A 15,835-nucleotide genomic window follows, 5' to 3' on the forward strand; every position below is an offset into this window, starting at 1 on the left:
TTTGTTTAGTTGTTTCATATACTGTTTGTTCTTTGTTTTTCATGCTGTTTTTTATGCTTGTTTCTTTATTCCTATTTCCTGTTGAGGTTTTTTAAATTTGTTATTTAAAATTTTAAGTTAAATGCTGTGTTTTTCTTTAATGATAAAATTTCCTGTTTTGGTTTCTTTTTAAATCATTGGTTGTGTACTTGTCTCACTGATCTAGTTGTTCAGGGCAGTGCTTTTCAAATGTGTGTGTGAGTCACCTGAGGATCCTGTTAACTAGATCCAGATTCAGTAGGTTTCAGATGGGACCTGGGAGTTTGTTTCCTAGCAAGTTGATGGGTGATATATTCATGCTGCTGGCTGTGGCCCAACTCTGAATAGCAAGGGTTTAGATAATTTTTTGTACACAAGTAGTTCAAAGGTTTTAATTTGCTTTATTGACGGTGAATTTTTATGGTACATTTTGTTGCATATTTATTGAAATTTTCTTGGGGCTTAGTACATTACGTTTTTTTGAAACCTGATAAAACATTGTTAAACAATTTATTTCTATTTTCTGTATATTTTATCTTGCTTTTCAGACACTGTACCTTTTTTGTCTATTCTACCTGTACTATTTATCAGTCTCTTAAAATTTTATGTTCACTTATTTTGTTGCAATTATTGGTGCCTATAAATGTGATTAATATGCTTATTTTTGATAATCTGTGCTTTCCCCCCCCTTTATGGAGCAACAGCCTTTATTGTACATTTTCTCTTAAATTCCTCAGTCTCTCTCAATAACCATTTATTTCTTCTCAGTCTTTGATTTGCCTTTTTTTAAAAAAAGATTTTATTTATTTGACAGACAGAGATCACAAGTAAACAGAGAGGCAGGCAGAGAGAGCAGGGGAAGCAGGCTCCATGCAGAGCAGAGTGCCCAATGCAGGGCTCAATCCCTGGACCCTGGGATCATGACCCAAGCCGAAGGCAAAGGCTTTAACTCACTGAGCCACCCAGGGGCCCCTGATTTGTCTTTCTTAGCCTGTGTGTTCTTGCCTTTTGTATCTTGCTTCTTATAGAGCAGCTTTGCCTTAATGAAGAGGATTTGTATCGTTTGTATTCATTGTCTTTTATCATATTTTTCAGTCTTCTTTTTGTGTGCTACAGGTTTAATTTTAAAACAAATATCTCTATTTTATTAATTTTGCAGATGTTTCTCGTTATTGAGGTCTGCCAAACTTCAGATTTGTCACCTCATAATCTTTTTTCCTGTGTTCACTGATGTTTAACGTTCAGTTATATAATTTTACTGCTTCATTACTGTTGTCAGTCATCTTTTGCAGTTCTTTGTTAGTCTTGTTCATCCCTTGATCTGTTTTCTTAAATTATAGATGAAACCAGTTATCTTTTGAAACCAATCTTAACCATTTTTTAAATAGTCATTACAGATTTTGTCATTAGAAGTTTTATCATATGACCTTATGCTTACTTCCTACATTTTGGCTTAAAAATTTTGCTTATTAATGTTGTCACAGATATTATCATTTTAGTAGCATTTTGTATTTTATAAGTTTCTTCATAAATGTTTATAGACTTCATACTTCAAAATAATAAGCACATTGACTTTGTCCCTATAGCAAAGTGTCCTGGAGCTTGCCCATAGATGCTGTTCAGTGGGATATCTGCAATCTGCCATTGAGAACTGGCTCTGTGGACATTATTGTAACAGACATGCCATTTGGAAAAAGGTGGGACTTGGCTTTTAAAAAAAATGAGTTTTACCTTCACTTGTTAAACTAGTACCCATCTTGTCTTCTAAGATTCTATCAGAAATCTTCAATTTCTTTTAGTAGATTTAAGAGCACTTTGTCACTTAAGAACTATAATATGATGGATTCACATGTTTTGTTTCTTCTGAGAACTCAGTAATTAACCACATTTTGATCCTGACCATCACAGGCTAACTCACTTCCTGGCCCACTGGTGAATTACAAGATACTTCCCAAAGGTTGAGGAAAATTTGGTTCTAATCCTCAGGATAAATGTTTTCTCATCATTGGTTTGGTTTATGTAATGTGTTTATTATAGTTTTTAAGAGGACAACTTATACAATTATTATAGTTGTCAAAACAAATTTTTCTGTAGCCAGTTCATCTGTTTCATATTTCTAAGTCAGATTACTCATTTTTAGGCATTAGCATTTTATTATAATGAGTTTTTAACTTTTTGTTTCTAGTTCTAGATGTTTATCTACTAAGTGTTTGATTCACTGATCTTCTTCTATAGGATGGGCTCCAAAAAGAGAAACTGGAACCTTTATCCAGCTTGCCTACGGGAGATGAGCCGTGTCTGTAAACCAGGGACAGGCCGAGCTGCACTACTTACTCAGGACAAGAAATGCTTTACCAAGGTGCTGTAAATTAGCCCAAAAATTCACCCTGTGGCAACTTTAGGATCTTTTAATTTATTAAAACTTTTTTTAAAAAGGTGTATTAGTTTGAGTAGGATTTGTTTCCCTTTCCCCCATGGTTTCTTACTACCAACTAGGCTGCTGGTTGGCCTACAGATTTTCTGCTAATCACTTTTCCTTTTTGTGTGTACGCAGGCATTATCTGGAATGGGACATGTTTGGCGGAAGGTACATACTGTCTGGGTGAACATAGGGGGTCTTCATGCAGCAGTTTATCTTCTGAAACGTACACCTCAAGCTTTTGTTCATCCTTCAGAACAAGATGGGGAAAGAACTCCTTGGTGATGCAAAGAATGAAGATGGTTAATGGTATTTGTGCCTCCCAACACTGGGAATGTCAGCATGAAGAACTTGGTTTGAAAGAAAAATAGTGTTAATAAAATTGCAGTTTGCAATTTAAACTGGTCTAAGGCTCTTTACCTATGTTAGCAAAGGGTCTGAATGGAACTGAAGTTCTTAAGCAGAACTTTGGAGCTCTCTTGGAAGGACTGGCTGGGCAATTACTACTTAAAATGTTTTCAAGATCCTAAGCCTACTAAAATGCTTTGGGATTTAGGTTTTGAGTATGTTTTCAGGCTTCATAGCAGTTCCTATTTCCACTGTAGCAGGTAGAAAGCTACCCTGGCCTGAAGGAAAGGAAAACATTATCAAAACTTTTTGGGCCAGGGGCGCCTGGGTGGCTCAGTGGGTTAAAGCCTCTGCCTTCGGCTCAGGTCATGATCCCAGAGTCCTGGGATCAAGCCCTGCATCAGACTCTCTGCTCAGCAGGGAGCCTGCTTTCCCCGCCTCTCTCTCTCTGCCTGCCTCTGCCTACTTGTGATCTCTCTCTGTCAAATAAATAAATAAAATATTAAAAAAAAAAAAAAAAACCCTTTTTGGTCCATATTGCATTCAGCTTTGCTCTTCACAGTTTCTCAAGTTGGCTTTACCTCACCCTTAATAAAATGAAGCACTGCATTTTGTGATAGTGTTTGCCCCACGACAAGATGAAGTCTCACAAGACCAACTGGAAAGTTTACCATCTGCCTTAAAAATTAAAATATGCATGTTATTAAAATTAATGTATAAAACTAAAATAGAGAACTAGGATTGATCAAAGGAATTGCAGATCCTCTCAAAGTTTTTAAGAAAAAAAACTTCATTTGACAGAGATCACAAGTAAGCAGAGAAGCAGGCAAAGAGAGGAAGAAGCAGGCTCCTGCTGAGCAGAGAGCCCAGTGGGGGGCTCTATCCCAGGACCCTGGGATCATGACCTGAGCCGAAGGCAGAGGCTTTAACCCACTGAGCCACCCAGGCGCCCCAGAATTCTTCTGTTTTCTCTTGGATCTGTATTCATACTTAGCTGTTTCTCCAGATGGATAAAATCCTGACTGGAAAATGAAATGAACATTAAATCCTTACGAAAATGATGCATCCCTGGGACAAAGAATACTTGAGGTACATGTGGAATTCTTTACAGTATTCAGTTTATTTGGAAGTTTTAGGTATCTTACATTTAGAATAAAAGGACACCTTTCCTTTGAAAGAAGAATTCACATAAACAGCATAGCCAACAGCCCTAGTCTGGTTTCTCTCTGCATCTACTATTACCCCACACTTTAGCATGAATTAGAAGATACTTATTAAGGGTTTCATATCCTAGACGGGAGTTTTTACCATCAGAAGGCATAGCTGCCCTCTTTTGGGTTCATCATGAAACAATCTTTCACCTCTTTTTATTTTTTTTTTTTAAGATTTTTTATTTGAGAGAATGGCAGAAGGAAGAGGCAAAGTGGGGAGCCTGACATGGGGCTCAATCCCAAGACCCTGGGATCATGGCCTGAGCTGAAGGCAGATGTTAAACCAACTGAGCCACCCAGGCACCCCATCTTTCACCTCTTTATAAATCATTTCAACCTTTAACTATTAGGTCAGTAATCGGCAGAAATGGAAAGTAAAAGAACTATGTCTGTTTTCACCACTGTTTACCTACCAAGTGCCTGGCAGAGTACTTGCTTAAGTGGGCATTTAATATTTGCTGAATTAAATAGTATTTTTGTATGTTGGCTTAGTTTTTTTTTTTTTTTTTTAAGATTTTTATTTATTTGACAGAGTGGGGGGGGAATCAGGCTCCCTGCAGAGCAGAGAGCCCAATGCGGGGCTCGATCCCAGGACCCTGGGATCATGACCTGAGCTGAAGGCAGAGGCTTTAACCCACTGAGCCACCCAGGCGCCCCATCACAAGGACATTCTTAAGTGGAACTGACACTCCTCCCCTTACCCTGCAAATGCATGGCAGTCAAGAATGACTACTACACTTTGGTGCCACTGTCTTGAGTAATGCCAAGATGCCAGCAGTTTTACCAACTTTTGCTTTTTCAAAATTAGTGAAAACATCAGTGTAGAACAGAGGATTTTAAGAAGTTTCTCAAGGGGGTGAGTGGCTGGCTGGATCAGTTGGTAGAGCATGTGACTCTTAATCTTATGTTTGTGAGTTTGAGCCCCACAGTGGGTGTAGGGATTACTTTTAAAAAATAAATTAAAAATAAATAATATAGTAAAAACCTACTCAATGCTTTAACTGTTTCCAGGCATGTGTTTGCCAAGCTTTGACAGAACTGTCTTTGACTAGCTGATGCGGGACAAATACATGGAAAATGAGCCCAGCCATTTTTGTAGATTCATCCATCTGTAAGGTTTAAACATACTTCTAACAAACCAGATATTAATGCAGACTTCATGTCTATACACAAATGTTTAATATGACAATGTATTATTTTAAAAAATGACACTGCCTTTTACTTTTCATCCAGTAGACAATCAGCAATGTCCACTCTGTATATAGCTTTTTGTAAAATTTTTGTTATTGTGTAATTTTTGGTAAGACATTTATTTATTTGAGAGAAAGAGTCGCATGAGTGGGGAGGGCCAGAGGGGGAGGGATGAGATAATTGCAAGCAGACTCCCCTTTGAGCAGGGAGCCTGATGGCAAGGCTGGATCTCAGTATCCTGAGATCATGACTGGAGCCAAAAATCAAGAGTCAGATGCACAACTGAGCCACCCAGGTGTCCCAACTGTGTATTTATTTCTCCAGCAAGGTCATATAATAACTTGCCCTTTAAGATACTAGAATAGCTTTTTCTTTTCTTTGGAGTGGATTCTGTGAGAGAAGTCTGCTGTATATTGGCTTAATCTTTTTAGCATTTTTAGACACAGATGGTGGCTCTAAGTTGACCAAGTAGTCATAATTTTTTTAAGGCCAATGACCCATTTTTTTTTTTATCTCTCTTATTTTAGAAGCAACCTTTTTTTAATTTTATTTATTTATTTGACAGAAATCACAAGTAGGCAGAGAGGCAGGCAGAGAGAGAGATGAAGGGAAACAGGCTCCCTGCTGAGCAGAGAGCCCGATGCGGGGCTCGATCCCAGGACCCTGAGATCATGACCCAAGCTGAAGGCAGAGGCTTAATCCACTGAGCCACCCAGGCACCCCTGAAGCAATCTCTTTAATGGGGATCAAACCTATAACCTGACATCAAGAGTCATGTGTTCTATCAACTTAGCCAGCCAGGTGCCCCACAAATGATCCATTCCTTAGAAAAATATAAATTGGCTTATTTTAGAATAAAGTTACTAAATTCTTAAAAAAAAAAAAAAAGGTGTATTTATATTTAAGAATTTCTTTTTTAGTATTTTAAGGAAATATCTGAAACACTGCAGGAAGACAACAGAATATACTTATGTTTAGGCACAAAAAGAACTACAGGATTTAAAAAAATTGCACAATATTGGGGGTTGCTGGGATTATAGAAGGTATAACCTAAAAACTAAGTTAATTTCTAAAAACAAATATTCACACCCTAAATGTACTGCTTAAGTAAATTCTAGATAATTTAAGAATATACTGCACCATTTGATTCCTTCTTATACTTAGCAACAGACACACAGCTATATATAAACACCATCCTGCTCTCAAGAAGCAACCTGAAAAAGTACGGAAAATCTCCAGTTACACAATTACTAATAAAATTATGACTGTCAGGGGGGAGGGGGTTTGGGAGAAAGGGGTGGGATTATGGACATTGGGGAGGGTATGTACTTTGGTGAATGCTGTGAAGTGTGTAAACCTGGTGATTCACAGACCTGTACCCCTGGGGATAAAAATATATGTTTATAAAAAATAAATTAAAAAAAAATTATGACTGTCAGAAGTGCTATGACAACATTAAGCGAGTGATCCAATGTAGTAGAGCTGAGGACATCAAGAAAGGTTTCCTTCAGAAGTTTGTGCTGAGACAGTTCTCAGTGACTGACATTCAGTTACTGAGTCCTTTAACTTCCTTTCCACTGTGATTGCCCCATCACTCTATATCAAACCACATTACCTCATGTCTGGACTGCTGTAAAAGAACCTTCAAATGTCTCCATCCCTGGAACTCATCTGGTATCCTGCAGTCAGATTAATTTCCTGAAAGGCGTTTCCATTAGAGAAAGGCAGTACCATATACTGGTAAGGAATACTGACTAAGCAAGTCTGACCAGAGTTCAAATTTGTGGTTCTTAATTTGTTGTAGTGTCTACAGAAAAGTTGTTCGACTTCTTTAGTTTCCTGCTCTGAAAGATGGGGTTTTATGTATTAGGACCACAATAAATACACTAGCAATGAGTTTAACATATTATGGGATACACTGTTGGCATTCAATGATTACTATTAGTTCATTTCTTCTAACCCAACTGTTTGCATTAGCCTTAGCCTATAGTACACAATAGATTTATGTTGTCATTATTTATTATAAAAAAGACGTTGTGGAGAGATTTTTAACAAAAGATCAGTAAAAAGAAAAAAGGTTATGAAGAATGTTGAGTGTCGAGTGAGCTGACCAGAATCCATACACTAGAGGTGGGGCTGGTTAGCTGATACAATAGCCAGCTGTATAAATGTGATCTGAAAATGTGTAAAGAACAAAAACAAAATTCAAAACTAAAAAACAGGGTGACTAAATACCAGGACAAGCTGATAAAAGTCAGTGATGACTATGAACTCTAGTCGTAAAGCTGGAAAACAGGATTATTAAATGTGACCATGACTCTGAGATATAATCAGAGAGGCAGAAATAGTCTCTCTAATCACCAAGAAGGTATATACCATGATACAGGAATAATCCATCAGGTTCAACCCTGATTTGGAAAAATAAATGTTTAATTCCAAGCTACTAACAGTTCTCTAATAATCCAGTTTCTTACCCACTCCATTAAGAATAGGGAGTGATGGATGCGGGGGAGGGAGTCTTCTGGAGAAGTAAGTTCTCCATTATAAAGTAGCATGTCACTAGATAAACTAACAAAATCAAGAATTCTCAACCTTTGAAATAAAGGTGCTAGATTCTCAGACATATGACCTAATAAAGTGCTCTAGAACTAAGATTGGCCTAAAATAGTCAAAGTACTCTTACCGTTATGATGCTGATTCCTATCATATTCCGGACTAACTGCTGCAAATCATAATGTACCAAACTTCCTCTTTGCATAAAAAAATCAATGGCAGAGAGTGGTTCAGTCTGTAGATGCTTAGCCTTTGGTTTCAGCTCAGTCATGATCTCAGGGTCCTGAGATCAAGCCCCATGTCAGGCTCTGAGCTCAATGGGGGAATCTACCAGAGATTCTCTCTCCACATCTCCCTTTGGCTCCCTGCTCCTTGCATGCACGCTCTAAAAGCCTTTACAAAACCTTCAACTTTCTCAGGGAAGTAGAAGTATTTGATATACTTTTATCCTAAAAGTATAAGAAATATGGCTCTACTTCAAAAAGAGGTAGCTGGTTTGTGGGAAAAAAATAAATAAGTAAAGCCCAAAGAAGTGAAGTACAGGAAGAAGAATGGTTCATACAGGAAACCAAAGGAAGAGGTCAACAGTGGACAGATGCATTTAGAGACCGGAATGCCTCAGTCTCCTTTATAAATAGAATGAAGAGACTTAGGGTTAAGTATGACCCTAAAATTTCTCCATAAAAGGAGCCTGTGTCTGTGTTTTGTGGACTTAGCTATTATTTGAAAACCAATTTCACATATAAATTAATAAAACCAACATTTACAGCTCTGTGTACAGGCACTGGGGAATCAAAAGTAAGTCTCTGATTAATGCATTTAGTGGGAAAACAGACAAAAAGGGCAATACTCTTGTTCAAAAATTGTATTTGGAGTATTTTAACATCCCTTTTACAAGAAAAACAATCTGACCTGCATGTTTCCAAAACTATCAAATATTACCAATCTTCTCCTCTTGACTTGTTTTTCCATTCTTTTTTTTTTTTTTGAAAGGAAAAAAAATCACCAAGTAGAAAGCACGGAATATTAGAAGTTTCTCTGAAGTTTTAATCATTTTTGTAGAATAAATAGGTATATAGCCTGAAGGCTGTATTTGCAGTATGATTCTTGGGCCCCCAACATCAGAAGCAAATAAGGAACATGATATAGAATTCCAGTGCCTCCCACCCAACTAAAGTGGATTCAGAATCTCTGGCTGTAGGACTGGAAATCTGCATTAAATAGCAAGCCAACTACCTGTGTGCACTGACAGATTCCTATCCTAACAGTCTCATATTCTGAGAAATCTTTAAAAAAAATTGTCTTTTAAAAATATAACAAATTTACAACATGCTATATTAGCAGATAAAAATATTTTGGTGTTAGGATGTATCAATTTATACTTTATCAGGATGCAACTTAAACTTTGTGACATGTTCCTAACAAGATGTGGTATGTAAGGTCTGGTGTCCTCTGATCAAGTTTCTCCAAAAATGAAAATTTGTAGGACTGAAATACAGGGCTGCTTTCATTAATATCAGATATAGTCCTATTCCTAACTAAATTTCTGTCACCATTACAAGGTTTAATGAAATCCCACTTTCCTAAAATTCATTATGCATTCTTTTTTGAAATCCAAACTAGTCAACACTTGCTTTTTTAACACACTGTTGGCCAAGGCAAGTTTAGCCTTGTTCAACTTAGCTTTCAGCTAGGTACAACTATAGTACAGAAAATAGGTTAAACAAGCAGGGAAAAAATTAAACTAAACAGGCCAAGTTTAGTTTTGTTTAGTTTTGTTTCCTAACAAGTTTAGTTTTGTTTCCTAACTGCTCAGTATGAAGAGAAAATTATCAATGCATATTAAGTATTCAGCAACCCACAACACAACTTTTTGGCTACAGCTACAATGTACACAGTGGCAATTTAAATTATATCAAGTTGAAAATTCAGTTCTTTAGTCAGAGTAGCCACATTTCCAGTGCTCAATAGTAATACATGGTTAATGGCTACCATACAGGTTGGCAAAAATGCAGAACATTCTATTGGACACTGGTAACCTAAAGCACTAGGAAGCATACATCCAAAACTGAGAGACCAATAACCTATCAAACCTTAAAAGACATTGACATGTTGCTCTTTCCATTTTACTTACGATTGGCTAGCTATCAGGGAATACACTAGGAGCCTGGTGGTACAAGACTTAACAAGAACCTGTGACCTCAAGCAGCTCAGAATAGGAGAATTTAAACAAGCAATGACAACCTGAGAAATGCTGATTCAACCTACTATCAGATGAAAAGCACTTGTAACCTTTCTTTAGGGGTGTCAGGCTTCTGGGAAGATAGACAGAAGGCAAGATCATAGGAAAGATGGTATTTGAGTCTTAACAGTCTTGGAGTAAGAAGCACCAAGGGTGCCACCTCAGAAGGAACCAGCCTACAAAGAGGTAGGGCAATGACACTATGATTTGGGTAAACAATTCAGTATGCCTGGAGAGGTAATGTTTGAGGTATATGTAAAAAATTGTAGCAAATGAAAAAGCTGTTAAGACAAGATCAGCCCATTGAGGGGCCTTGTATATTACTCTCACGTTGATGGAATTCATCCTATAAGTAGTTAGGAGCTAGTAAAGGAGTTTGATCAGTCATTTTCACCCCTATCTGTATGTTGGGACAACTGTCTCAGCAACATGTTTGATGGATCAAAAGACAATACCGGGGTGCCTGGGTGGCTCAGTGGGTTAAGCCTCTGCCTTTAGCTCAGCTCATGATCTCAGGGTCCTGAGACCGAGTCCCACATCGGGCTCTCTGCTCCGCAGGAAGCCTGTCCCCACCCCGCTTCACCCGGGTCAAATAAATAAAATCTTTAAACAAACAAAAAAAGATGATACCACAGGCAGACACCAGTTTGGAAGCTATCAGCATTACAGCAATTGAGCCCAGTTACCAATTGATGAGAACAGAAATAAAAACATGGATCGAGAGGTATTCAAAGGAGGGAAAACGGAGGTGTTCCTGAACCTCATATCCAATTCTTAGTAAGGCAGTAATCAAGGTCATCTGACTGTGAAGAGATCAACGGGTGGAATCCTAGCTGAGGAAAAGGATAAAGTGTAAAACAAGGTAAACATTCAAGGAGGAATAAATACATAACTGGGTAAGAGTGAGGCCTCTCCTCAAACTGGGTAGCCTTAATTGGCAGAAAAACTGATCTGTCTGGTTTCATGACTCACTGGGCTGCCAAAAACAGGAGAGGAGAAAGCCACTACTATGTCTGGGGATTCAAAGAGCAAGTACACAAAAGCAAAATGCGCTCAAAGTAGGAGTGTGAGTAGCTAAGATCCCTAACCAAAGGGATGCTAGGAAAGGGCCTAGAATTTTAAGATTAATATTTAATTTCAAATGCTATACTTGGTGTCAGCAAGATTCTCAAATGGGATGAGTAAAAAAAAACCTCCAATCACTCTGCCTTTAACCTCCCCTTTACCTACAGGAAAAATACTACAAGAAGGATCTTAAGTAGTAATAACACGCAGTCTAGCTGCTTAAAATCAGCCCAAGGTGAATGCTTGGACTCCTATTTCCTTCCTCTACCCCTATTATAATTACTTTGTGACACAAACTCAAGTCTGTGGGAAGAGAGAAATCTTACACCTGCTCAATCCCCTGCAGGACAACGCCCAGCCACCAGGTTAAGCCTGGGCAAAAAAGTCCCGCCCACAATCGAGAAGGAGCAACTCGACTTGGAGGCGATGACGAGATCGCGGGGGAGGGAGGGATTCTTCTAGGCCCAGGGCGGTCCTTAGGAGACAGGAGGCAGCAGAGAACTCCCATAAAGGTATTGCGGCACTCCCCTCCCCCTACCGAGAAGGGTGCGGCCTTCTCTCCGCCTCCTCCACTGCAGATCCCTCAGGATTGCAGCTCGCGCCGACTTTTGGAGAACATGCACCTCCCTCCCACAAACCAGCAAGACCGACCCCCGCTCTTTCCCCCACCCCCGCGACTCCGAGAGCAGATCCGGATCGTCTCGTCCTTCAAGCGGCGGACGCCCGGGGCGGAGCCGCGGTCGCCACCACCCAGAAGCCTCGGCCCAGCAGCCCGCCTCCGCCTTCAGCGCGCGCTTCCTGCCACGTTGCGCAGGGGCGCGGGGCCAGACACTGCGGCGCTGGGCCTCGGGAAGGACCGTACCAACGACCGCCTCCCCGCCACCCCTGCTGACCCGCTCAGTGGTTTCGCTCATTTGGGACCCGAGCCAATGGCATGGGGCCTTTCCCCGGGCTTCAGCAACCAATCAGATGCCGAAGCTGAGCAGGCGGCGGGTAAACCGACTCCCTCCAAGGAAGGGGGGGGTGGCAGGACGCCCGCTCGGAGGCACTTTCACTGACCCTCCACCCCCCGCGGGAGGTCGACCGCGCCCGCTCCTCCAACTCTCTCCCCACCCCATCTACCTACCCATCCCACCCAGGGAGCAATGCGAGCGTGCCCAGGCGACTGCGCACTCCCGAGGCTGTAACTGACAGGCGCTTTACTCCAACCAAAACACGCCATTTGTGTTTTCACACACGGCGGGAGGAGAAGCGGCCAATCAGTAACAAGAGGTGAGCCGGAAGCGCTCCTCCCTGCATGAGCAATGGCTCCGTCTGGATTCGAGCCTTTTCCGCTCTTCTCCCTCCCCCTCTGGTTGCCGCAGGGCGGGCCATACTTCTGCCTGCCTCTGACCACCTCCTTCCCTTCCAGCCTAACAAACGTTATACTCCCTACTGCCCGCGGGGGAAAGCGACCCCTCTCTCTCCGTCAGACCGCCTCAACCACCCATCTCCCTCCGGTCCACCGGGCCCCCCTCCCACCAGAGTCCCGCTCCCCTACCTAGCCGAGGCTCTCTGAGGAGCCGGAGCCCCAGAGCACAGCCTCTTCTCTAGGCGGCCCCGGCGGCTTCCGCGGATTGGCGGCGAACTGACCAATGGGTGCGGGGCGGTGGGCGGAGAAGCCAATGGCGCGGCGGGAGGGGGCGTGTCCCGGGTGCCCCTGGCGCCGGCGGTGGGAATCCCCGTGCGGTCAGTGGCGTTTCCGCTCGGGCAGCGGGCTGAGTGAGCTGCCGCCGCCGCCGCCGCCGCCGCCGGGGGAGGGGCGGCCGCCGCCCGCCTGCGCTGAGAGACTCACGCAGCCCCAGTCCCGCCAGTCCGCCAACACTGTAGTGCCGGCCCCCCCCCTTCCTTCCCTGGCCCTTCCCCCTCCCCGCCTTTGGCTCGCTCCGCCTTTCTGCCCCCCACCCCCACTTCACGGGCACGGGCCATTCCCGGCCAGGAAACGCCGTGGCGCCGCGTTGGGCCTAACTCGAGTCCTGCTGCCTCCCGGGAGTGCTGTGCGCCGCAGCCCGGGCCCAGGCCCCGGCAGCGCCTGGGACAAGGTAAGGGTCCGACAGAAAAGAGAGACCTATTCTCACGACTGGGCCCTGGGGGAGGAAGGGTCACCTCCTCCGTCTCCCCGCGCTCGCTCTTCGGGACGTGGGCCTGGCCCTCTCCAGGCTTTTTACAGGAGGATGCTGCCCCTTCTCATCCCCCTCGCTGCCCCCCACACACCATTGCACCCCTATTTCCCAGGGAGAGAGGCCCCCTTCGTAATCTAGTCGACCCCACTCCCCTTTTCATGTCTTTCCTGGGTCAGGACGCTTCCCCTCCCCCACGCCTCTTCACCCCTTTTCCTGGGAACTGCCTACTCCACGTTTACCTTTTACTTGAGGATAGGCCTCTCCCTGCCCTTCTCTAAAAACGCACAGGCATACTTTTTTTCCCCTCTCCCCTAACCCCCACCCCAACCCCCTTTCGCGCGGCCTTGTGACAACTCTGATCTGGGGGAGGCCTCTATCCCCCCCTCCATAATGTTCCTGGACGCCTTCAGTATCGTTCTTGGGTCCCCATCTCAGATGATTGCTTCTTTTCCCACATTAAAGACGTTACCTTCGCCACCCCCACTTCACATTCTTGGGCATACAGTGGCGTATGCCCCCGTATCTGAGATAGCCTCATTGAATTTGTAGGGTTCGAGCCTGGAGTTGAGCCAGTTTGTGTCGTTTTTCCTGCCTTGGGCGTGGAGAGCGATCATTTGAGAACGTCTTTAAAAGCAGAAAAATTTACGCTTTATGAATTCCCTTTCCCTTTGCGTGGAAGCCAGGGATGTAAGGTGAATGGTGGTAAGAAAAAGCCCTGGTTTTTTAAGTAGGTGAATCGCACGAGAGGGAAAGTTGAACTGTTGGGAAAGCCCCTTCTATGCTAATTTATTCTATAGAGCGCCTTTGCTTGTCTGACTTAGAAGCAGTAACTGGTCTTTCCCTAGGATACTGATGCTGCAGCCAGCTCTGCTGGTCTGGGTCAGGGGTGCGTGTATGACCTGCATTTTCTGCTTTCTCATGTTACTTGTGCAATGTGTTCACCAGTAACTCATTTCTTACCCAGAGCTCAGGGTTCCATTGGGCTTTGTCTGTACTTTAGTACATTTCTCCAATTTTCTCCATGGTCATAGTACTGAAGAGTCCTCAGGTTCTCTGGGAATTTCCTTTATAACTTGACTGAACAACTTGCTTTTAAATGACATATTTGTGATCAAGGTCATATTTACATTTTTTGTTGTTGAGCAGATGTTGCATAGCTGTACTTTTGATTGGGGAGGATCCAGCTGAGTTGAGTGTTTAGAGATTTTCAGGAGAATGTTTGTGAATTGCGAGAAAATTTCTTGATGGTTAATTTTATGTCATTAATGGTTTTAGGTCACTCTGAGAGAAAAGTTGTAAGTGGTAATTTTAGATGTGTGAAATGTGGATATGAGCAAGGACTGAAACAAGAATATTCACATAATCAGAGGTTTCTGGGCCTCTTGGAGGACACAGGAAATTTTTTTTACTGGATTTCTTCCAGTTTTCTCAGGAGGATCATTAGTTTTCTAATGTTGCCCCAAATTCTGGCCCGTTATGGGATTAGAGTCTTCAAGGTTTACTCATACTATCATGTTTAGAAAAATGGATTATGTCCTTTGATAAGACACAGGGCTCTGTCTCTAGCTGCAAATTTAAATTTGACTATAAAGAGAGTGTTTGGGAAATTGGCCTTTTAAAGATGAAAACTTAATCTTGACTTCTTCGTTGCTGGCTTAATTTAAAAATGGATATTTGGAATTTATTTGGTGAATTTTGATTTTTTTTTTGGTAAAAGGTTTTGGTTTAAAACTAAAAGGTTAACCTTAGGATTGTTTGGTTCTTAAACATAATTCCAGCCTTTCTGGCATAGAGCACTGGTCCAGAAAAAAGAAGAAAAAGAGTGTGTAAGGAGTGGGGGTGGGGTAAGGAGAAGGTTGTTCCTTTGGGTTGGATCACAGGGGTGAGTATACAAGGCAGCAGCAGCTGCTGGCTCTGGAGCTCTGGTTGCTACGTGAGAAGCTTGAGTAGTGCTGGCTGCTGTCTCCAGGGAAGGACAGCAGTGCAGCGTCCATTAATGCTGTTGGCTGCAGGGAGCTGCACTTAGGCGATGGCTGCTTCAGGACCAAGAAGAAACCTTGCTTTCCTGGGAATTTTGACTGCTGAGCTGGTTTTGCATTTTATTGGTGGGGAGATCAGGGTTAGCAATTCTTAACCTTCTACCCATTTATGGATATTAGCATCTGGAAAATGCATCATAGTTAAAGACTCTTCTTGTTTTGTTTTTGTTTTTGTTTTTGTTTTTTTGGCAGATTTTCACTTTTTGCCTGAGGATTTATGCTTGGATAGGTCTAAAAGTTCCATTAGAGTTTTAATTTTTCAATCCATTTAAAACCAAAGTAATAAGAATTTAAGGATCTTCCAGAGCACCAGAATGGGAAAACCCAGTTCTTTTTTCTGCAGCTGACATGTTTCCTCCATCACTTTAATTATTGAATTAATTTTGATATTTTGTTGTCTGTGTGCCTCATTCCTTCTCTCAAGTTGTTAGGCCACATCTACCTTATGGAATAGATGTTTTGCTAACCATATTACTACATTTGGAATTGTAAACTCTAAAAAGAATGGCTCTTTTGGAATGATTTCTAAATATTAATCTCAGAAGTATATTCTTAATTTCTGTATTAGTATAGACTTCTCTCGACTA

General features: G+C 42.0%; 2 protein-coding genes and 1 long non-coding RNA gene across 51 annotated transcripts in view; 2 read left to right on the forward strand and 1 right to left on the reverse strand.

Moving 5' to 3' along the window:
- Positions 1-2,838, forward strand: part of THUMPD3 (THUMP domain 3 tRNA guanosine methyltransferase) — a 30,726-nt gene extending 27,888 nt beyond the window's left edge. The window contains 4 exon segments of the mRNA XM_082750232.1: positions 1,605-1,715; positions 2,254-2,377; positions 2,573-2,701; positions 2,703-2,838. Coding sequence (XP_082606358.1) covers positions 1,605-1,715; positions 2,254-2,377; positions 2,573-2,701; positions 2,703-2,744 — 406 coding nt within the window. The 3' untranslated portion in view covers positions 2,745-2,838.
- A 2,884-nt stretch (positions 2,839-5,722) lies between these two features.
- Positions 5,723-9,066, reverse strand: LOC309857519. The gene is made up of 2 exons (XR_014307744.1): positions 6,621-9,066; positions 5,723-6,452 (listed from the first exon to the last, which is right to left on the reverse strand). It is a non-coding gene; the product is annotated as an uncharacterized lncRNA (long non-coding RNA).
- Positions 9,067-12,770: 3,704 nt separating this feature from the next.
- Positions 12,771-15,835, forward strand: part of SETD5 (SET domain containing 5) — an 85,141-nt gene continuing 82,076 nt past the window's right edge. For 42 of the 49 annotated variants that reach the window (XM_082750199.1, XM_082750227.1, XM_082750186.1 and 39 more), the window contains exon 1: positions 12,771-13,128. The gene's annotated coding sequence lies outside the window, so the exon portion shown is untranslated. The remainder of the gene's footprint in view (positions 13,129-15,835) is intronic. The other 7 variants (XM_082750204.1, XM_082750214.1, XM_082750184.1 and 4 more) reach the window with 4 other exon arrangements.

This window comes from Mustela nivalis (assembly GCF_964662115.1).
Source record: "Mustela nivalis genome assembly, contig: HAP1_SCAFFOLD_819, whole genome shotgun sequence".
Lineage (NCBI taxonomy): Eukaryota > Metazoa > Chordata > Mammalia > Carnivora > Mustelidae > Mustela > Mustela nivalis.